At 43.9% G+C, this 23,258-nt stretch overlaps 1 protein-coding gene across 4 annotated transcripts; it reads left to right on the top strand.

Annotated features, from left to right (window-relative positions):
• Positions 1-1,389: 1,389 nt before the first annotated feature.
• On the top strand, positions 1,390-22,292 carry DENND10 (DENN domain containing 10). 4 transcript variants are annotated; one of them, XM_080641717.1, is made up of 9 exons: positions 1,390-1,512; positions 3,706-3,922; positions 5,823-5,902; positions 9,222-9,370; positions 10,932-11,043; positions 12,709-12,809; positions 14,457-14,564; positions 17,536-17,630; positions 20,729-22,292. In XM_080641717.1, exons 4-9 carry the CDS (start codon positions 9,223-9,225, stop codon positions 20,903-20,905), a joined length of 741 nt encoding a protein of 246 aa, XP_080497843.1. In that variant the 5' UTR covers positions 1,390-1,512; positions 3,706-3,922; positions 5,823-5,902; position 9,222; the 3' UTR covers positions 20,906-22,292. The 4 variants fall into 4 exon arrangements, with proteins under 4 accessions (XP_080497843.1, XP_080497845.1, XP_080497842.1 ...); XM_080641716.1 differs by having other exon boundaries at positions 1,401-1,512; positions 3,726-3,922; XM_080641719.1 differs by lacking the exon at positions 5,823-5,902 and having other exon boundaries at positions 1,396-1,512; positions 3,726-3,922.
• Positions 22,293-23,258: the final 966 nt, after the last annotated feature.

The raw sequence follows: 23,258 nt of genomic DNA, 5'->3' as shown, positions 1-23,258 counted from the left end.
ATACAGGGGTATAGTGAGGATTTAAGGAAGTGATACAAGTAAAACACTTAGGACAGTGCCTGCCACTCAATAAATGTTAGCTATTTGTTGCATTGGTGTAAAATTTTTAAAGGAGTACAGTATTTCATTGAGTGAAACACGCTTATATCAAAAGTTGAAAACATTTGGTAAAATGACAAACACCAAATTCAGTTCCTTGCGTGGGATAGGGAGGGTAAGAAGATTTAGGGAAGAAAAGGGAAGCCCTAGCTGGTTTGGCTCTGGATAAAGCATCGGCCTGTGCACTTGGAGGGTCCCGGGTTCGATTCTGTGGGCTTGCTCCCCAGTCTGGGGCAGGCGGGAGGCAACCAATCAATGATTCTCTCTCATTGATGTTTCTATCTCTCTCGCCCTCTCCCTTCCTCTCCGAAATCAATAAAAATATACTTTTAAAATAATAATAAAAGGGAAATGCTTAAACTACATTTATAATAACTATGAAGTTGAGCAGTAAATACATGCTTTTCTTAGTATTCCTGTAGACACCAAGGACCTCCCTAATTCGTTTTGTGTGATTTGGGGGTGGAGGTGCAGAGGATTCAGAAGGATCCTTGAGCCACCCTGTCAGGCTCCTTTCCATCATTCAGATTTCAGTTCTTCAGAGAAGCCTTCCTTGTCGCCCATTTTAAAGCAGTACACCTCTTTCCACTCTAACACACTGAACTATTTATTTTATTGCAATGCGTTTATGACTCTGGGCTGTTTTAGTAGTATTTTAATAGTTATTGTCCATCTCTCCCCACTGGAATGCTCTGTCTTGTCAACACTGTATTTCCAAAGCCATTTTAAGTTCTCAATTATTTTTTTGTTTTGGGATGGATGAATGAATGAATGGAGACACTTCGTCCATCCTCAGGACTCCTCTTTAAAAAAAAAATATTGATTTCAGAGAGGAAGGGAGAAGGAGAGAGAGAGATAGAAACATCAATGATAAGAGAGAATCATTATTAGGCTGCCTCCTGCACTCCCCCTACTGGGGGTTGAACCAGCAACCCAGGCACGTGCCCTTGACTGGAATTGAACCTGGAGCCCTTCAGTCCGCAGGCTGACACTCTATCCACTGAGCCAGCCAGGGCGGGACTCCTCTTTTTAGCGGAGTGCAGAGGTAGAATGAGGAAAGCCCGAGGGAAGTGGGTTGAAGAGAAGGCGATGAAAATCTGGGTTAGATAAACTGGGAAGCTGCGGAGCCTGAGGGAGGCTTCTGAGTGTGAAAAACCCAGGACTGAAGGTGAATGGAGGGGCAGGGAGGAAGTCCGGACAAGTGGGGCGGGGACGCGGCCTCCTGGGATGGGGCGGGGTCTGGGGGAGGGGCGGAGCCTCAACCTGCGGGTGGGGCCAATGGGTAGGCGGGCCCTGGAGGAGAGGGCGGAGCCTGCGAGCGGGGCTTTGGGAGCAGCGCGCTGCGGCGGCGGCGGAAGATGGCTGCGGATGGGGCGGCGGACACTCAGCTGATGCTCGGAGTCGGGCTGATCGGTGAGCACGCAGCCGCCCTGCCCCCAGGCCCGCACCCCAGCTCCGCCTCTGCCTGGGCCTGGGGCGGCCCCTTCTCCCGTCCCCTGCGGTGGGGAGGGCGCGACCCCCTTCCTGTTGGGCCTGGGCAGGGGGCGGCGCGGCCAGGCCTCCTGGGCGCTGGGTTCGACCCGCGGCCATGGGCCCTTCCGCCCTTGGTGCCCTCCCGGTTCGGGCGGCGGGGCGGAGCGACCCTTTGGGCCTCCTAGGTCCAGGGAGGGGAGCTCTTGGACATTCCGGGCCGCAGACGAGCCCGGACGTGGAAGGTGACCGAGCTCCCTCGGCTGCGAGGGGGCCACTGTGCAGGCGGGACCCCGGCTGGGCCGAGAGCCGCTCTCAGGCGGGAGGCGGCTGGGCCGGGGTCCCTCGGAGGGTGGGGACGCCAGGCGCGACTGCCCGCCTGGCGCCCGGCTGGCCTGGATCATGTGATCCAGCGATTGGAGACGCGGTGGCCAACTACCAGCTCCGGGTGCAGCGTTTTATGCCTGGATTATCTCGGTTTAACTCACTTCGGCTCCCGGGGGCTGTGGGTAATGTTTGGTGCACAGTTTACGGGGGAGTAGCTCGAAGCCAGGGTGTCCACCGACGTACGTTAGAAAGTGGCGGAACCAGGATTAGGACGCTTGCGGTATTGTCCCAGAGCCCCAACTTCAGCCAGTGGGGAACCCCTGCATCGTAGGAGATACAGCTTGTGCACGTAGCACGGGTGTCGACTTAATCACGTGGGTGGGACCCGTTGGTTTTGAGGAATTAATGGATGAGGAAGTACGTTGGGATCTTTGAGCAGCCCAGGATGTGTGCCGGGGCGGCGTGCAGCGTTTCAGGGTTGGGCTTTCAAGGAACCATTCATTTGATAGGCGATGGCGAGCACTGGGTTGCTGGATGAACGAACGTCTGCCGGTTCCCTACGTGCCATGTCCTTTGAAAAGAGATTTTTACAAACCCCTAAACACTGTTTCCCTGGTGTATACAAGAACGTTGCCTGGGTTGAGAAAAACGGGCGAAATGTGCTGATTACTTTTCAGAGCCTCAAAGAAGTGCATTTATCTGGAAATGGCTTCTTGTATTCACACCTTTTAAAAAAATTAAATCATTTTTTAATTTTTAATTACAGTTGACATACAATATTATATTAGTTTTAGGTGTACACCTCAGTGATTAGACATTATGTAATTTACTAAGTGATCATCCCAATAAATCTTAAACCCATCTGAACATTTCTTAAAACTGTTTCAAAGCACACCTAAGTAACTTTGGCATCTTAGTCCTGCCTGAAGTAAGGCTGAGTTAAACTCTGACTTTATTTGGTAACAGCGAAGAAAAAGATGACTTAATCATTTTCAATTCAGCAGGCATTTTTATTTTTTGTGTTGACTTGAAGAATAAAGGGATTTGCTTCAAAATAATGGAAGGGGAGCCCTGGCCGGTTTGGCTCAGTGGATAGAGCGTCGGCCTGCGGACTGAAGGGTCCCGGGTTCGATTCCGGTCAAGGGCACGTACCTTGGTTGCGGGCACATCCCCAGGAGGGGGTGTGCGGAGGCAGCTGATCGATGTTTCTCTCTCAAGGATGTTTCTAACTCTCTCTCCCTCTCCCTTCCTCTCTGTAAAAAATCAATAAAATATATTAAAAAAAAAAAAAAATAATGGAAGGGGAAACACTCCTCCCCCTTATGAAACAAGGAGGGCCACATGTTGGTAATTGTTGAAGCTGAGTGATGAAGATGGGGGAATTTTATTCTCTCTGCTTTTATATATACTTGATATTTTCCATAATAAGTATTTTTTAAGTCTGTAGATCAAAATCTAGATTCTTGGTGCTATATGTGCAGTAAATTTCTCTAAAATTTAGACTATTTTTGCTTCGAGTTTTTTTTATTGGTAGATTGCTCCTTTGGTTATTGAGCTGTTTGCTTTGATGATGAAATTAAAGTTTTAAATATAGAATTTGCACAATCAGTAGGTAACATGATTTATTCCAGTAGCCTAAAATTCCAAGGTCAGGAGAGCTAGGTAATTTGAGCAGTAGAGGTAGGTGGGAATTAGGGGTCTCACCAGTTCCGGGTTGCTTTGTGAAATAGGATGTTAAAAGTGATTCCACTAAGTGCTTCTGAGTAACCAATCAATTCACTTCCTTGCTGCTGTTTGACATTCTCACAGTGACCATCTTTCCACCGTAGAAAAGGACACAAATGGAGAAGTTCTGTGGGTATGGTGTTATCCTTCCACGACAGCTACTTTAAGGAATCTGCTGCTGAGAAAATGCTGCCTTACAGATGAAAACAGACTCCTCCATCCCTTCGTCTTTGGTCAGTACAGAAGAACATGGTTTTATATCACAACAGTTGAAGTTCCAGATTCTTCGGTTTTGAAAAAGGTATGACTGCATAAAGGTAAAAAAAAAACAAAAATAAAGTGGTGTAAGATTATTTCAGTAACTCTTTTTAGCTTATATTTTATCATTTACAGTGTGCTTTTGCAAAACATTAATTATGATTTTATTTTTTTGTAATGTATTTTTATTGATTTCAGAGAAGAAGGGAGAGGGAGAGAGAGATAGAAACATCAGTGATGAGAGGGAATCATTGATTGGCTGCCTCCTGCACACCCCCTATAGGCGATCTAGCCCACATCCGGGGCATGTGCCCTTGGCCGGAATCGAACCTGGGACATTTCAGTCTGCAGGCCGATGCTCTACCCACTGAGCAAAACCGGCTAGGGCTACATATGAGTTTCACTGGGAATGTTCTCTTTCATGTTTCACTCTCATTCATGCTATAAATATTTGTTGGTGTGTATTATGTGGCCGACCCTGTGGTTGGTGTGGTGAAGCCTTGTTCGGGTTATACTCTGATGGAATAGAAATATGTAGAAGTACTTTCAAAGTAATACCTTATTAGAAGTATTTTTTCCATCATTAAAAACTATTTTAGAGGATATAATTATCCTTGGCATAGTTAAGGAAATGTTTTTTTATTCCTTTGTGGCTGGTTAAGGCTATATTAAAAATAGAAAGGATAATTAAGGAAACTCAAGTATTCAGTCGTTTTTTTGTTGTGTCATTTGACATGGACAGGATCAGTGTGACATGTTGAAAACCACTGTGTGGTCCCTGTGAGCGTCCAAACAACCAGCAGGTTTTTTCAAATAAAATAATATTGGGGAGAAGTGGCTGAGCTCCTGGCATGTTCCTGAGTGGAGACTATCTTTTCAGGGATAATTTTACAGCCAATAACCAGACTGTATGAAGCATGTCCAATATACTAGTTTAAATTTAAGGAATTACATTTGAAATAACAGGAAGGCAACAATTTCAAAACTGGTAGGTAGAGGTTTAAGACAAAATAGAAATTCATAATTAGAACATGTAAATTTGCAAAAAGGTAGTTTTCCACATGTTATAAAATCTTTGGTTTATGTTTATTAAGTTCTTGCTGTAAAGTCTTGATGTATTCTCAGATAGACTTATTAAGTTTTACCCTGCAGACTGTCAAATTATATCAACAGCGATTTCAAATCTATTTTTCAGATTTGAAATATAGCAAGATTTTGAAATTTTACCCTTCAAAATATGATTTTTAAAATGTATTTCTTAAATGCTTTGCTTTTGTAAAGTTCTAAATTTTTTCTCATTAATGAGAATAATAGGTATAATGATTTATCAAATTTATATTTATAATAATAGAGGCATATAAATAAATGAAAGATATTATAACAGTGCCCTTTAGATTATATAGCAACTTATAGAGAATTAACTTTCTGGAATGGTATAATTTTTATTGTAAGCATTTTATTGAGATATATTGTTGTTGTTTCCCATCCTTCTATTTCATTAATGAAAAATAGTTGCTATGCACAAGGCCCTGGTTCATTCCCCGGCACCTCCACCAAAAAAAAGAAAAAAAAAAAAGAAAAAAGAAAAATAGTTGCTAAATTGGTAGGTCTGCTATAGCATTCCTAGTTCTGTTTTGATGATGTTAGGGGGTTTAAAATAAAAATGCACACTTTTGATATTTGAAATATTTTTATTTTCAAAAAACACTGGCAAAGTATTACATTCTCATGTAGGAAATGCAATATATATGTCTATGTAACTTTTTATATGTGTGGATATACATGTAAGTATAAAGAAGCAAGTGAGGACTTGGTTACATTTTGGTCTTTTCCTTTTTATGCTGGTATATCTTGTACAAGAGGTTTGTTAAAATATAGTGATAAAAATTAATTCTATTAAAGTGTCTTTAAAAAGTGTACTTTTTTTTGTTTCTTTTGGACAGGTGACTCATTTTTCTATTGTTCTGACCGCCAAAGATTTTAACCCAGAGAAATATGCCGCCTTCACTAGGATATTGTGTAGGTCTGTATGAAAACTGTGTTAAATACTAATATACAAAAATGAAGATCTTAGTATCAGAGCAGATTTCTACACTGAGGAAGTCGATTTCCCCTTTGTCTCCCCAACTTAATCTTTACTGGCCCTTCACAGACTGTTTTATAAAGAGGAACTTGCTCTTCGGCTTCGGTGACACTGCTCCTCTTATTTGGGAAAATGGTAGAGGGGAGGAGAAAAAGTAGTTTGCACAACTGTTGTGGTTGCTGGGTGTTTGGAGTCACTTGCCATTTTTGGTCTGTTACTTCTACTCCTTTCCAATCTAGAATTTTCCTAAGCAGGACAGATAAATTAAGAGCTCTATGAAGTGGTAGGCTGCTTCGTATGTGGCAAGGTCTGTGTGTGGGAGTCATTTTGGGGGAAAGTTAATGAGCATTTTGAATTATGCTAAAGCACAGGAAAATATCTCTTAGCTGGAATAATGACCTGAAAAACTGACTCATTGGTTAATTGTGATTCAAGTAGATTTCTTTAGTTTCATCCTAGTTGTTGAAAAAACTTATCTAAAATGCACCAATTTACTTTCTTGCCTTGGTAAGCATATCTAGCAGACTTTATTAAATCTTTCTTGTGTGTGAGGAATATTGGGCTTTTTTAAAATATATATATTTTTAATTTTTATAGATTTCAGAGAGGAAGGGAGAGGGAGAGAGAGATAGAAACATCAATGATGAGAGAGAATCATTGATCGGCTGCCTTCTGCACGCCCCACACTGCGGACCGAGCCAGCAACCCTGGCATGTGGCCTTGACCAGAATTGAACCCGGGACCCTTCAGTCCGCAGGCCGACGCTCTATCCACTGAGCCAAACCAGCCAGGTGATATTGGCTTTTTTCTATAATGAAAACTTTTGCAGGGTTTTAGTTTAGTTTTTAAAAAATATTGTTGTCACGAGATAGACTTAGAAGTCTCTGTGTTATGTATTACTCAGCCTTCAGGCTCACACCCAAGGCATAGTTTGGGTTTGGTGTGAATGAGGCGAGTTTTGTTTTTCCCCGCTATAAGCCTGACAAATGGTTTCCTTTTTGCCATTTTTATGTGCATACACACGACATAGCGTAAGAAATACCTTCTCATAACCTAAGGGTTTCAGTTAGGTTGTATTTTGACAAAATGAAGTTCTACTGTTTTTGCAGCCAGCTATGCTAAGAAAGACTTCTTGTCCTAAGATAAATTCCAGGTGTATGGCTCACTGTGGAATATCAACAGTTGTCTGCTAATACGGTACAAAAAGAGATTATTATTGTTAGGAGAGACACCGTCCAGCAGCTGTGAACTAAAGACATTGTAAAGGTGTTTTTCAACAAACATTGGATTCCCATTTCAATTGATTGAGGCAGGATTAGGTTACTTCACCGAATTCCAGGAAGCCCAGAGGGTTTCTCAGCTTCGGTGGTGCCACAGCCTTGTCGCGTTCTGGATTCTCTTCTGCTCCTGTGCAAGGGCAGTGAGAACTCAGAGCTATTGCCAGCCCCCTCCTCTGCTCCTGCCTCTTAGTGAACTCTCCTGCTTACCCTTACATGTGTACACACCTGTGTATTCAAGTGCATGCATGCACACACACACTCTCCATGAATGCATGTGTTTGCATGCACATGCACATAGACAAACACTTTTAAAATACATTTTTAAATTTTTCAATAACTGTTGGCATGCAATCTATTAGTTTCAGATGTACTAGTATACCATAGTGATGAGACATGTTTTTATAATGGCGAGGTTACCGTGGCCGTGCTCCCTTCCGTGCCTGCTGAGAGAAGCAGGCAGCCATTCCTTCCACAGCATGCTGCTGAGGTGGCAGTGGAGGCCACATGGGGGTTCGGGGCTCATTCCCTCTATGGGATCCAGGTCAGTTGGCACGAACCTCTTCGTCTTCGGGTCCCTCCCGCTAATGGCTCTGGTAGAGAACCAGGCACACTCAGTCCGTTGTCTAAGCCAAGTATGACAGCTTGTGCTCTCCATCGGGATATGGTACCCTGGGTGTGCTTTGTGTTTTTCCTATGAAGTGGTTTGGGGGGTTCCTCCCTCTGTTCAGTCTCTCATGGCCCAGGCTTGTCATGTGGGAAGTCATCTTATCCTGCCTTTCTTATGTTTCTCTTTTCCTCACTGTCTGCTGTCTCTATTTTATAATTGGGATGGTGTGGTTTTGGTTTTGGTGTATTTTGGGTGGTAATGTAAGCACAGAGTTAAAAACACACAGCGGTGTAGGAGGGTATACAGTGAAAGCAAAGTCCCTTCCCCGTTCCCAGCCTCCAGTTCTACCTCGGACCCCACCCCGAGGCCGCTCCTGGCCTGCGTTGTTTATATCCACCTGGAGATAAGCATGGGGATGAGTTCACGGCGTGACTATATTTTATATGTGATAGCTTGCCATAGTCATTGTTCTGTACCTTTTTCTCCCTCATTTTGTACATTGAAAAAAATAGAGAAACACTGATGACTGGCAAAATTTGATAAACAGTTAAAACTCTTTCATTATCTTAATGAAACTTAATCTACAATAAGTATCATTTTCAAGTGATCTAACTTAAACGTTGGTTTTATTTTCATCCCAATTTTCTATCCCAGCTGCTAAAAGGCCCAAGTAGACCCAGCCCTGCTTTCCAGGCCAAATTTAGATTTAGTTACTCATAGGAAGAGATTTCCGGGGGAGGGAGTGATTTCACAGGCGAGCTGTAAACGGAGCCAGTTTCCTGTCAGCATTTTCTGGAAGATTTAACTTGATGAATGTATCTAGTGTGCATTTATCACCGAAAACTTAAAGGAGCTTGATTTCTTAATGATCTAAATATAGTTATCTCTGGGACTCTGATATTAAATACAGGTTTTACAACTAATTACTGCTTTCTCTGTAAACACTGCATAAACCTCCTTTCTTGTCAGAGGAAATCCAAGCAATAAAACAGAGTTGTTATGACTAAGAACACCAGCTGTGAATGCATGTAAGACAGAGAAGGAGATAAGTGTACAATGTTCCTGAGAAGAATGAGGCCCCGGGAGGCCATGGCTCATTCTCCTGCCCTAGTGGGCTGTAGCAGGTTTCCCCAGATACAAGGAGGGAGCAGCTTCAGAGAGTTGTCCAAGGTCTCGCAGGTGATGCTTTTTTATAAACACCTTTTCAAATTACATTTTAGAACTATCACTTGCCGGGGAAAGATTCGGCATTCAGAGTGTATGAGCAAGTTGGCTTCAGCGCTTTAGAAAGTGCCCACGCCTAGTCTTGGTGCATTTCTCCATGTGGTTCGTGTGAAATGAAAGCATGCTTCCTGTTTGTCCTTTCTTCCAGAATGTACCTGAAACACGGGAGCCCCGTTAAAATGATGGAGAGTTACATCGCAGTTCTCACCAAGGGGATATGCCAGAGTGAAGAAAATGGCTCTTTCCTTAGCAAGGACTTCGACGCCCGAAAGGCATACCTTGCAGGCTCCATCAAAGGTGAAAAAGCAAACCAAACCCCATCCCAGACTGTTTCACCCCGACGACCACCCCAGCCAAGGGCAGTCTCTCAGTAGACTCTGTTTTTCCATCTTTCCACTTAGATTGTCTACCTGACATTTACTTCCTCTACAGGACAGTGCTCCAACCTCTCCATTTCCTCATTTGATTAGAACTCTGCCATAGGAAAGCAGACTTTTGTGGTGTTCCTTTCCAAAAGATTCTGACTTTTACTGTTTTGCTTGAGTTTTGTTTTCTAATGGATATATATTTTTATTTTTAGACAGAGAGGAAGGAGGAGAGAGAGAGACATCTATGTGAGAGCAAAACATCAATCAGCTGCCTCCTGCATGCCCCCTACTGGGGATCAAGCCTGTGACCCTTCCGTACATGGGACGACACTCAACCTTGAGCCACACTAGCCAGGGCAAGATTCTGACTTTTTTTAAAATATGGAACGCTTCATGAATTTGCATGTCATCCTTGTACAAGGCCATGCTAATCTCGGTATCGTTCCAATTTTAGAATATGTGCTGCCGAAGCGAGCACAGATTCTGACTTAAAATAGAAATGTTCTGTCACCAGTGAGCTGCATTTAGGGCTCCGCTGGCTCCCATAGTGCTCTTTCCTTAGAGCAGTTACCTCTTCCATCTGGACGCTCAGGCCTGGACCCAGGCTTCTCGTCCAGCGCCTGCCTTTTCCTCCTACCTGGGAAATCCAGAATGGCAGGGACAGTCCAGGACTAAAGCCACAGACTTCGGGGCCCTTAAGAAAGGGAGGGGAGGCGAGGAGAGCTCCTGAGGCAATGCCAGCCTTTCCTCTCCTCCCACAGCGCCTGCCTGTCTTCACTGCTAATGCCACTGCTCTGTATGGTTTCTAAGCATCCCTGGAGAGGTGCCAGGTGTCACCCAGCTATCTCAAAAGGACTTAAGTAATGACGTGGGTGGTTGGGAGGGAGGGGCTGGTCAGTGAATATTTACTTGAGTTTTGCCCTGACTGGTGTGTGCTCAGTGGTTAGAGCGTCAGCCCTGGGACCAAAGGGTTGAGGGTTCAGTTGCCGGTCAAGGGCACATATCTGGGTTGTGGGTTTGCTTCCCACTCCCAGTCAGGGAGCATGTGTGGGATGCAACCAATTGATGTGTCTCTCTCACATCACTGTTTCTCTCTCTTTCCCTCTCCCTCCCTTCCACTCTCTCTGTAAAGCAATGGAATAAAATGTCCTTAGGTGAGGATTAACAAAAAAAAAAGTTTTTATGACAGTGCTGGTTCCCTTTATACCATTACTCCACTTTCTTGTGAGTCTGGCTTTATGTCTGTGTGCAGCATAGAGTCCCTTGGGGACAGGTGTAGGCAGCTGTGACACCCACCCTGGGGAGCACCTGTATGGATTGAAATGCCCATCCACCAGATAAGATACTTCTGTGCTTCCAGCATTTACCGAAATTGATTCTCTGTGTTGAAAATAGTTTTGAATTCATATGATAAGAGTTCTTTCCAATAAAAACTTTATTTTCTTAAATAATATTTAATGTAGTAAAACTATAATTTCTTTTGTTTTAAGACATTGTATCTCAGTTTGGAATGGAAACAGTTATCTTACACACAGCACTGATGCTAAAGAAAAGAATTGTCGTCTATCACCCCAAAATAGAAGCTGTCCAGGAGTTTACCAGGTATTCTCTCTAATCATTAAACAGTGTAAATGTTGTTGGTGGCTAGTTTAGGACACTCTGTGTTACTGTATGTTCTGTTGCACATTTGGTAAAAGTAGAATATGTTGGCTGGGGGTGAAGTACCATTTTGGTCTTATGATCCAGTTTAGATTTATTTAGCAATTCAAGGTCACTGAATTTGGACAGATTCTTCTTTAATTTTAGAAATATGAATATTTTAGAGCAGGGAGTTTGCAAAATTTCTTTGCCAGAGGGGAAATATCTTAGGCTTGTAGGCCTTATGGTCTCTGCCCCAACTACTCAACTGTCATGGGTGGCATAAAAGCAGCTGTAGACAGTACCTACGTAAGTGAATGAGCATGGCTGTTTCAATAAAACTTTATGTGTAAAGACAGGAACTACCTGTGGGTCATAGGTTCCTAACCCCTGTTTAGTAAGTTGTTTTTTCTGTTTGGTTTTACCACATTCTTCTCTTATTTTTATAATAAACTAGTGGCCTGGTGCACGATTCATGCACATTGAAAGGAAATTAATTAGAAGAAATATTTTAATAACACTATTCGCCCTTTCTCTGTAATAGAAGTGTCAACCAAATTCACAATCGACAGTGACAGATTGAAACACATGTGTGTGATTGGCGCCAGCGAGAGCTTTATATGTATCACGCATGAGTGAGTCAACTTAGCCTTTTATATATATAGAGAGAGAGAATAAACTTGCTTAATTACACCTGCTTTCTGATTTAGCTAAACTTTTTCCAGCCCAGTGAAGCACCCCAACTTCTCTTTCAGGTAATTGTCAGCAACACAGCAGTAAATATCAACACAAAGCAGATTATTATTTTTTAAATATATTTTATTGATTTTTTACAGAGAGGAAGGGAGAGGGATAGAGAGTTAGAAACATCGATGAGAGAGAAACATCAATCAGCTGCCTCTTGCACACTCCCCACTGGGGATGTGCCGGCAACCAAGGTACATGCCCTTGACTGGAATCGAACCTGGGACCCTTCAGTTCGCAGGCTGACGCTCTATCCACTGAGCCAAACCAGTTAGGGCAACACGAAGCAGATTGTTATTGTACACTGAGTGGCCAGATTATTATGATCTCTGAATGCATAATAATCTGGCCACTCAGTGTATATCCTATATGAAAAAAGGCTAATATGCAAATTGTCCCCTCGACCAGGAGTTGGACCAGCAGGCAGGCCAGCTGGCCAACTGCCCATGTCCCCACCCCCTGGCCAGGCTAGCTGGACTCCACCCATGCACAAATTCATGCACCGGGCCTCTAATATATATATATTAGAGCAGCTGTGGGCAAACTACAGCCTGCGGGCCGGATCCGGCTGTTCTATCTGGTTCTCTTGCTCTCCCCTCCACTCCTTTACTTTGAATTTATATTAGTTCACACAAACACTCCATCCATGCTTTTGTTCCGGCCCTCCAGTCCAGTTTAAGAACCCATTGTGGCCCTCGAGTCAAAAAGTTTGCCCACCCCTGGTTTAAAACGTTGTTTAAAGCCTGGAGCTGTTGGCCCATTTAGAGCTGGTTCTCCCCTCTGCCTCTAATATTCAGTTCCTCCCCCGAAGAAGAGGGAAGAGGGCAAGCTGAGTCTCTCAGGTGCAGGCCTGCAGCCATTTGCATTCTCACTTTGATTCCCCAGAACCCTGCCTGCCCTGGTGTGGCATCGACAGGACTGGACCATACTTCACTCGTACGTGCACCTGGATGCCGATGAGCTGGAAGCCCTGCAGCTGTGCACAGGTAGGCAGGCCACAGGACCCCAGAGCAGGGGCTTGGCTTTAACTGGGATTTCTTGGTTCTTTGTTTTTTTGGGTATTTTTGTTGTTTTGTTTGTGTGTGTGCATTCCTGAGGAGAGTACTGATCAGTTATTATTTCTTTGGCAAATGGAACCAATTCCCCCCCCCCCCACACACACTTCTTTAATTTAGAAGAAAACTGGGTAAAATACATGTAACACGAAATTTCTCATCTTAATCTTTTTTTTTTTTTTTTTACTTTTTAAAAATTCTTACCTGAGGATATGTTTATTGATTCCAGAGAGGGAATGGGCAGGGTATGAGAGAGAAACATCATGGGGAGGATATTGACCTGCTGCCTTCCACACACACCTGGACGGGGGATCCCAGGATCAATTCCGAAACATTTCGGTGTCCGGGATGATGCTCAGCGAACTGAGCCACACCGACCAGGGCTCAACTTAATCAGTTTTAAGTGTGTAGTGCAGTGGCATTAAGTATATTCACATTGTTATGCAGCCATCATCAAAATATAACTTATTTTTAACTTGTCAAGTCTTAAAAGTTTCCTTATCAGTGATTTGATTTAGAGTATAATATGAACCTTGCCTTGTCATATGTTTTCCTTAAAGAAAATAATAAAATTATTTTTTTTTTGCCAAAACCGGTTTGGCTCAGTGGATAGAGCGTCGGCCTGCGGACTGAAAGGTCCCAGGTTCGATTCCGGTCAAGGGCATGTACCTTGGTTGCGGGCACATCCTCAGTGGGAGGTGTGCAGGAGGCAGCTGATCGATGTTTCTCTCTCATCGATGTTTCTAGCTCTCTATCCCTCTCCCTTCCTCTCTGTGAAATATCAATAAAATATATTTAAAAAAAAAAAAAAAAAAGAAAATAATAAAATTATTTTTAAATGATGTTATACTTGTATGCCCGGCTGGTGTGGCTCCGTTGGTTGAGCATCACCCCAGGCACCAAGAGGTCACTGGTTCCATTCCCAGTCAGGGCATGTGCCCAGGTTGATGGCTTGATACCCAGTAGGGGACAAGCAGGAGGCAGCCAATTGATGTTGCTCTCTCATCAATGTTTCTATCTCTTGCCCTCTCCCTTCCTCTCTCTCAAAAATCAATAAAACCATATTTTTAAAGAAATAGAAGTCTGGGAATTGTTCACACCAATTCCAAAGGTCTGCTAATTCTAGAGTTGCCCTGATTCCCATAGCACTTCCTGTATCAGTTCTGAAATTGGTGGAAGATGATGATGATGATACTGTTTCCACCCACTATCCCTGAGAAACCTGGGTGTTTGGCTATGACATCTTGAAGACAAGGATCTATCGGGGGAATGCTGATCAAAAGCATCCTTGCTATTTTCTGCCTCATCTGTCATTTTTGCCCCAAAAGCAACGACTGAAAAGTAAATGCTTTCCTTCATTCTCCTTCGTTGACACCGAAGTCTGGCTTTGGAACATTTTGAGTTATGTGAGTTTCTTCAGGCAATTGACAATAATGTAGTCTTAATAAATGACATAGGGCACAGCTAATGTGCCCTGGATAAGTAAAGCAGTGAAAAGAAACAGCTGGTTAGCTTTTTAGACTCAATTCTCTTGATGTGCTCACAATGTGATTTCTTCGTACTCCATCTTTAACACAGGTTACATTGCCGGATTTGTAGACTCGGAGGTGAGCAATAGATCAGACCTGTATGACGTGTTTGTGAATCTGGCAGACAGTGAGATTACCATTGCCCCACTTGCGAAAGGTTAGTTTTCTGTTCTGTTCTGTTGTTGATACAAGATGTAAACCAAGCAGTTGCATTTTTTTAGACTGATCCTCTAAAACCAGTATTTGAGAGTCTGCTTAACTGCTGGAGGGATTTTTGTGTGTCTAGAACACAGCATTTATTCTTATAGGCATAGCCATCTATCTATATATAAAAGCCTAAGTGACCATTCAACTGGTAGCTATGATGCGCACTGACCACCAGGGGGGCAGACGCTCAACGCATAGGCATGGAAACATGGAACAGACTGATGAATCTCAGAGGGAAGGGGAGAGTGGGGAAGAGATTAACCAAAGATTTTATATACATAGTAGAGGCCCAGTGCACGGATTTGTGCACAAGTGGAGTCCCTCAGCCTGGCCTGCGGGGATCAGGCTGAAACTGGCAGTCCGACATCCCCTGAGGGGTCCCAGATTGCAAGAGGGCGCAGGCCAGGCCGAGGGACCCCACTTGTGCACAAATCCGTGCACCGGGCCTCTAGTGTTAGTAATAATCCTCAATGCTTATGCTGCACAGTATATATTAATAAGATAGTCTTCATCTGTTTCTCCACTTCATATTTAAACAAGGTATATTATCTGTTGCTGTATAACAAATCCCTTCTAAACTTAGTGATTCAAAACAACAAATATTTATCTCACAGTTTTGGTGGGACGGGAGTTCAGGACTGACTTACTGGGAGGTTTTGGCTCAAGGGCTCTCATGACTTTTCGATCAACATAGTGCCAGGGCTGCAGTTATCTGAAGGCTCATCTGGGGCAAGAGGCTGCACTTCCCAGCTAACTCACATGGCTGTTGGCAGGAGCCCTCGCACGTGGGCCTCACCATGGCAGCTTGGGTGTTCTCATGACCGGACAGCTGGCTTCCCCAAGAGACAGAGCGGAGACCACAGTGCCCTTATGACCTCGTCTCAGAAGTCACACATCACTTCCTCCACATTCTGTTTGTCAGAAGCATGCCATTAAGTCGAGTCCCACTCAAGGGAGAGGAAACAGGCCGCACCTCCTGAAGGAAGCATTATTAAAGAATGTGGGGACATTTGTCACTCGCAAGGGTTGACTGATCCTCTGTGGGAAATCCGTGTGAAGGATGTCTCAGTAAGCCAAAGACATGGAAGTATTCTTGGAGCTACGATCAAGAAAGGGTGTTCTAGTGTCATCTCGAGGCGAAATTGTCCCAAATTATAGCTACGTAAAAGGGTGAAGGCTGAGTTAACTGTGTGTGCCCAGGCACTTGTGAGGTGTTGGTTATAGATGGGAATTCCTGGGAACAGCTTTCCTGTTGTCATTTATGGATCTTTCTCCTGAAAGCAGGAACTGCTGAGTACTGGCTGATGAGGGACTTCGTTAGATAGAATCAGAACTACTTTTCTTTCATTTGTTTGCAAATTGCAAACACAATGCATGCTCAGGGTGAAAAACTTTAAATATAAAATCATCTTTAGGCAATACTACCTTTTGTAAAGCAAAAGTGATGGAAAACTAGCTGTGGCTGGGCCACTTAAATTGCTGAAAGGGTGGCCATCTCCTTGCTGCCATATGTTGCTCTGAGTCTGTAAAATGGGCTCATCCCAGTCAGCACTTCACGTTTGTCCCTTGGGGTGACAAACAAATTTTGTTCCTCTCCTTGCTGCAGAGAGTAGCACTGCTTATAAGTAATGCAACTGAGGTGGTTTTCTCTGCTCCGTTCTAAGGGCCCTGCCACACTGAATGTCCAGGGCTTCCGCGGGGCTGTCAGGAAGCGCTGCTTTCACAATACACCTGCCAGAAAGATAAATTTGAATTCTTTTTTTTTTTTTAAATATATTTTATTGATTTTAGAGAGGAAGGGAGAGGGAGAGAGAGATAGAAACATCAATGATGTGAGAGAATCATTGATTGGCTGCCTCTTGCACGCCCCACACTGGGGATTGAGCCCGCAACCCAGACATGTGCCCTTGGCTGGAATCGAACCTGGGACCTTTCAGTCCACAGGCTGACCCTCTATCCATTGAGCCAAACCAGCTAGGGCTAAATTTGAATTCTTAACTGTAAAGACCTGGACAGGCCATAATCGGTTTGGCTCAGTGGATAGAGCGTCGGCCTGTGGACTGAAGGGTCCCGGGTTCGATTCCGGTCAAGGGCATGTACCTTGGTTGCAGGCACATCCCCAGTGGGAGGTGTGCAGGAGGCAGCTGATTGATGTTTCTCTACCATCGATGTTTCTAACTCTCTATCCTTCTCCCTTCCTCTCTGTAAAAAAAAAAATCAATAAAATATATTTTAAAAAAAAAGACCCGGACTGGAAAGTCAGGCCCTGGGCTTAAACTTTCATTAGGTGCTGTCTAGAGAAAAATAAAAATCTTCATCAGGTAGGTCTGAAGGAGAAATTTGTTTTGGTATTGGTGTGTTTTTATTGTGGACACAAAGAATATAAATCATGATTATGCCTTTTACCTCCCAGCATGTGGTTAGCAAGAAGGAAATGGGGGTGGGTTGTCAGTTGCTTTTTTTTTTTTTAATAAGATTTTTATTTGAACCAAACTGACAACATATACCTAGGAGCAAGATCTCAAATAGCTCCGCGTCAGTTGCTTTTTGAAAATTCCCTCTGTTTGCTCTTTCAGGTTTTCAGATAGATGGCATGATTATTTATTATTATTATTATTATTATTTAATCCTCACTCACGGATATTTTTCCACTGATTTTTAGAGAGAGTGGAAGAGAGAGGGAAAGACAGAAACATCGATGTGAGAGAAACACATCAATTGGTTGCCTCCTGCATTTGTCCCGACTAGGACCCGGGCCGGGGAGGAGCCTGCAACCAAAGTACGTGCCCTTGACCAGAATCGAACCCGGGACCCCTTGGTCTGTTAGTCCGACGCTCTATCCATTGAGCCAAACTGGCCAGGGCTATTTTTTACTATTTAAATTTCTAAATATTCATACAACATATTCTTAATCTCACCAGAGGCCATGACAATGGGCAAACTGCACAAAGAGATTGGTCATCTAATTGTTCAGTCTGCAGAAGATCCAGAGAAATCGGACAGCCAAGTTATACAGGTAACTCCTTACCCCGACGACTCACTCACCCTGACCTGTGTGGCTGGGCCGTGTGCGCAGAGCTGCTCCTTACCTGCTGTCCACGTGACAGAGGGACGTGACTGGGAGAGACCAGTGGGCAGATGCTCATGAGGGTTTGCAGATGGACCTGCTGGAAATGAACAGGCGGGGGCTGCCATAGCCAATCAGCTATCAGTCTCTGAGGATAAGATCTTTATGGGGGAGGGACTGGGCTGGTGCTGAAGCCAAGCATTATGGTGAGAAATAGAACTTCTAAGTGGTCTGGAATGATGTTCTAGACCGGCCAGTGCATTCTCTCCTAGCAGAATTTTCCTGGAGAAACAAATTGTAAGGAGGTTGCTGCTGAGCATGGGGAACCAGGTAGTGTGTCTTAATCTAGCTTTGATGTGAAGTCTCCAGGACACTGAAAATGCAGACTCTGCCAAACTCAGCAGACTGGCGTCACACGCTGCAGGGCCAGCTTCTCTGTGCTCTACTTGGCAGCTGGCGACAGTGCCATGTAGACCCTCTCCTCTCCCCTTGCCAGATTGGGGTGGCAAATGATTTTTGTTTATTTTTTTTAATTGATTTTAAAGAGGGAGAAAGAGAGAGAAATATTAATTTGTTGTTCCACTTATTTAGGCACTCATTGGTTGATTCTTGTATGTGTCCTGACCAGGGAATCGAACCCGCACCTTAGGTGTATCGGGACAATGCTGTAACCAACAACTACCCGGCCAGGGTCAAATGGCTTTATTTACGCCTCTCCATGTGGTGATAAAGCCCCTCCTCTGCACGCAGCTGGGCCGGCCTCCGCCCCTTCTGTCTGCTGCCAGTTTGCATTGGGCCCCTTTCCAGCAACTTGCTCCTCTTCTGCAGGATACGCTTCAGCCTCTCCTCGCCCAGGCCCGGCCTCATCTAGACCCGTCTCAGATGCTGGGGGCCAGGGGCCTGGAAAGACTGTCTCCCGTCTGCACCTGTGAACCCTACCTCGGGGCCTCCTCTGATGTGAAGGCCCTACTCTCCTGGCGGCACCTGGCTCTTTTCTTCATTAATCCATTCATTTAAGTGATATTTATTGAGCAACGACTATATGTCAGGCATTGCACAGGGCAGTGCGGGCAAAGGACCTGCCCTGTGGCCTGTATTTTCATGTAGGTGAATAGAAAATAATATAAGTAACAAGATCATTGTGAGCCTCGATAAATGAATGCTGTGACAGAAACAAGGGGTTGAGGTATAAAATATTAGATAAGGGCCCTAACTGGTTTGGCTCAGTGGATAGAGCGTCGGCCTGCGGACTGGGGGGTCCCGGGTTCGATTCCGGTCAAGGGCATGTACCTTGGTTGCGGGCACATCCCCAGTAGGGGGTGTGCAGGAGGCAGCTGATCGATGTCTCTCTCTCATCGATGTTTCTAACTCTCTATCCCTCTCCCTTCCTTTCTGTAAAAAATAAAAACCAACAACAACAAAAAAATATTAGATAAGGGATCAGATAGCTCTCGGAGGAAGTGATGTGAGCTAGAGGGTGCTGTAGGGTGAGGGGGGCCCACAGGTTTTGCCAGGGACCCGTCAGCAGCACTGTTCTTTATATTCAGTGCTGGTGGCCGTCCAGCTGGCCAGGAAAAGTGGGTGGGTTTTGTCCTGAGGAGCTGCCCATCCATCCCTCTGTCAACATCACAGTAAAAACATTGACTCTACATTGTAGAGTTGGTGAAATATGTAAATTTGAGTTTTGAATTAGTGGTTTTCAATGGACTAAAAGTGATACAAGATTACTCAGTATAATGTATAATGATTGTGTCCGGCATGTTGTAGGGGTACTATATATATACATAATTTTATTTTATTTTATTTTTTATTTTTTTTAAACATATTTTATTGATTTTTTTTACAGAGAGGAAGGGAGAGGGATAGAGAGCTAGAAACATCGATGAGAGAGAAACATCCATCAGCTGCCTCCTGCACACCTCCTACTGGGGATGTGCCCGCAACCAAGGTACATGCCCTTGACCGGAATCGAACCTGGGACCCTTGAGTCCGCAGGCCGACGCTCTTATCCACTGAGCCAAACCGGTCAGGGCTTTTTTTTTTTTTAAAACATATTTTATTGATTTTTTTACAGAGAGGAAGGGAGAGGGACAGAGAGCTAGAAACATCGATGAGAGAGAATATATACATAATTTTAAAAAAAAAATCTTCACCCGAGGATATGTTTGTATTGAATTTTCAAAGAGAGAGAAAGAAAGGGAGGGAGAGAGCGAAACATGGGTCAACTGGGGATCCAACCTGTAACCGGGGTATGTGCCCTGACCAGGAATCTAACCCGAGACCTTTCAGTGTATAGGACAACACTCCAACCAAGTGAGCCACACCGCCAGGGCCAAGAACATTTGAAGGTTAATGCTGTCAGCAGACCAAGAAAAGGACATGACGGATGTGAGCTCTGGGGAGTCCTCAGCCTCCAAAGGAATGTGAGTCAGTGAAGAGGAATAAAGTCCAGGCGGCAGGCGCTGGGTTTCTTATCCCCGGCAGAGGAGATCTGTTCCGGAAACGATAGCAGGGTTCCTCCAAAAGCTAACCATAGGGTTACCGTACATCCAGCAGTTCACTTCTGGGTGTTTATCAAGAAGAACTGAAAACAGGGACTCAGATATTTGTACACCCATGTTCATAGCAGCACTACTAACAATAGCCAAAAAGGTGAAAATAGCCGGAATGTTCGTCAGTGGATGAATGGACAAACACAATGTAGTGTATAGAAACCGTGGAATATTATTCAGCCTTTAAAAAGCATGAAGTTCCAAAACAGGCGAACCTTGGAAACATCATTCTAAGTGAAATAGCCAGACACCAAAGGTCATATATTGTATGATCCCACTTCTCTGAGGTGCCCAGAATAGGCAAAGTCAGAGAGGCAGGAAAAATTATCCGTGATACTGATTTTTCTGTTAATCTAACTTTGTTTCACTTTTTCTAATTTATAAAGTTAATTTGATATACTCTGAAAAATAGCAGGAAGAATTCTGTTAAAATGCAACAAACTACTCATATTCTTCAGTGCTAATGTATTGCATATTTTCCTGTTTTTATTAAAGGACATTTCCCTAAAAACAAAAGAAATCTTCACCAACTTGGCACCATTTTCAGAAGTTTCAGGCGATGGAGGGAAGCGTGTTCTCAATCTTGAGGCACTAAAGCAAAGACGATTCCCACCAGCGACAGAAAACTTTCTTTACCACCTAGCAGCCGCCGAACAAATGCTGAAAATCTGACTGTCAGAATGGTCTCACTGAGGACATTACCCACTAACTATGTAAAATACTGAAAATAACAAAGAAAATGGTATATTTTAATGATTTATTTGAAAGTATTGAGATTTGACCTGAAAAGCACTGAAACATAGGAAAACACTTATGATTTTCTCTTGTCTGATCAGTTTCACGCCTGTTACCCATGTTGGACAAAGTGCTGTAACTACCATAAGTGAGTTATAAAATGGCCTGATGTGCTGGCGTAAGAGAAAAAAGTTCTGTCGAGTTCTCGTGTAAGTCACAGCTGATCCGAAAGCCTTCGTAATTAAGTTCCAGTTTGTCTCATTGTGTCGCCGCAAACTAATGATTTATTTTCAGAAAGCTGCCTGAAATTTTGCTTTGTATTCTTCTAGGAAGAACTTTAATTCCTCATGAGGAACTCTACTTTCTGAGCCAAACTACTAAGTTTTCTGCAGGACTGTCTAGAAGATCATTCAAAAGACCCTGCAGTTGCACTTTCTTGTAAAAGAAAAAAATTTTTTCTTGGCCTTTGAACATTTTACCTATATTCTGAGGGTTTTGCATAGATTTTGTACTTGAGTAGACAACTTTAATAACCCGTATTCACACTGTCTCAGAAGCAAGCACTTGGCAAACGGAAGCCATCAGTGCTCTTCCACTAACCTGTTGCTAGTGATGTCACTTTGAAAGATGCCAGTCCTTACATAGCAGAGTAAAGCAAGCAGCCCACTTTGAAGATAAATGCCTGTGTAACTGAACTAGCAACTTGACACGATTGGCAAGGGAGGGCACGAATTAACTGCCTGCAAGGGCCAAAACCAGGTCTTCAAGAACGCCAGTAAAAAGTGACTTGGCCACATGTGAAGTTCCTGTTCAGTTGCGTACCTTTCCCGTCATAGGAGACCTAAGTTAGGTACTGTTAGGTTTCTGTATGTATGCACATGAACTCTGAGAGGTTATTTTACAGTCAGTACTGTTGTCCTTGGAAGTCTTACCCAGAAAAAATGTTTGCAAAAAATCTTGTCTTTATTGGATCGTTCACTTAAGTAAAAAGTTTAAAATAGCCCTTTCTCTTCCTCCTTGGGTAAGGGTGGACCTGAAATGAGGTTTTGTTTACTAAGGCAACAATTTAAATTAATTCTGCACTTTATGAAAATGAATACTAACATCTTTTTCTCCCTCATTTTTGTATTACTGCATTAGCTAATGATCGAAGTTGTTAAAATTGCAAATGTATGATGCAGAAATAAAATGGAAATATTTTGATACTCAACCATATTTAGGTAGATGAAAAATTGTGCCCTTTCTCGAATTCTCCCCTCCAAAAAAAGCAAAACCTTTCGAGTGCAGGTGTGCTGGGGGTTATTAAAAGACGTCTTTGAAAGTGAAGAGGGTCCAGGCTCCTTTCCTCCAACCCGCATGTCCCTGCCCTCGTCCTCCATCGCCTGTTCCTAGAGCAACCAACTTCAAGGTGTCGCCTTGAAAAGATGCCCTCACCTTTCACTCTCTTCTGTAGTGGGTGAGCCTTCATCTGGAGCCTTTGTACATTTTGTTCTTTTGTTTAGTGCGAGCCTGGGGCTATACTGAGACATCTGGTAGGTCAATTTGACTAATTTTATCCTTTTAGGCTGTAGTGAAACCCTTTTTATCAAATTAGGTGATAAACATCATTCTGGCCCAGGGAAAACTGAAAGCCAGATACATTCTTTGATGATATGGGCAGGGTGTGTTGGAAACATTCCTGCAGGATGCAAATGTTCGGGTACCTACTCTGCACGGTGCACTGTTGTATCCTAGGGCTTCTTTGATGCACAAGGCAGTTCTTGCTCTCAAGGGACAGTCTACAGGGGCACTGGGTCTGCAAACAGGCCATTGCACTGTGGTGTGGCAAGTGTTAGACACAAGTGCTGGGGGCACAGGAGAGGCACCTGATTCAGCACTGGGAATCCTGGGAGGCTTCCTGGAGGGAGTGACTGAAGTCCAAGTCAGACCTGAAGCATAAGCAGGAGTTAGTCCAGAGCAGAGGAAAGTAGGGGTGAAGGCCCAGAGCAGAGAGAACACGGCCTCCGAGGAGCTGGATGTTGCTCCAGAGTGAAGAAAGGGAGCGGCCAGAGATGAGTAAGGCAAAGGCTCTCTCAGCCTGCATGGCGAGGAATTTGAACTTGATCCTGAAGTGCTGAGAGCCACTGAAGGCTATTAAGCAGGTGTGGTGTAGAAGAGCCAGCTGGAGCCTAGATGGGGAGCCAGGCAGAAATAAGGCGAGTCTTACCAGCAGGGGGTGCTGTTGGACTGAGCTGGCAGTAGCAGTGGCCAGGGAGAGTTGTTGAGATGACTTGAATGGGAGTGGGGGGAG

The sequence above is a fragment of the Plecotus auritus genome, assembly GCF_963455305.1.
Source record: "Plecotus auritus genome assembly, chromosome: 9".
Classification (NCBI taxonomy): Eukaryota; Metazoa; Chordata; class Mammalia; order Chiroptera; family Vespertilionidae; genus Plecotus; species Plecotus auritus.
The sequence above is the reverse complement of the archived record's forward strand: the minus strand, read 5'-3'. Positions and strand labels throughout refer to the sequence as shown.

Coding starts and splice junctions, on each gene's coding strand:
- DENND10 (XM_080641716.1), top strand. CDS start 1,458: ATGGCTGCGGATGGGGCGGCGGACACTCAGCTGATGCTCGGAGTCGGG. Junction 3,923..5,822: donor ATTCTTCGGTTTTGAAAAAG/GTATGACTGCAT, acceptor TCTTTTGGACAG/GTGACTCATTTTTCTATTGT. Junction 17,631..20,728: donor CGGACAGCCAAGTTATACAG/GTAACTCCTTAC, acceptor TTTTTATTAAAG/GACATTTCCCTAAAAACAAA.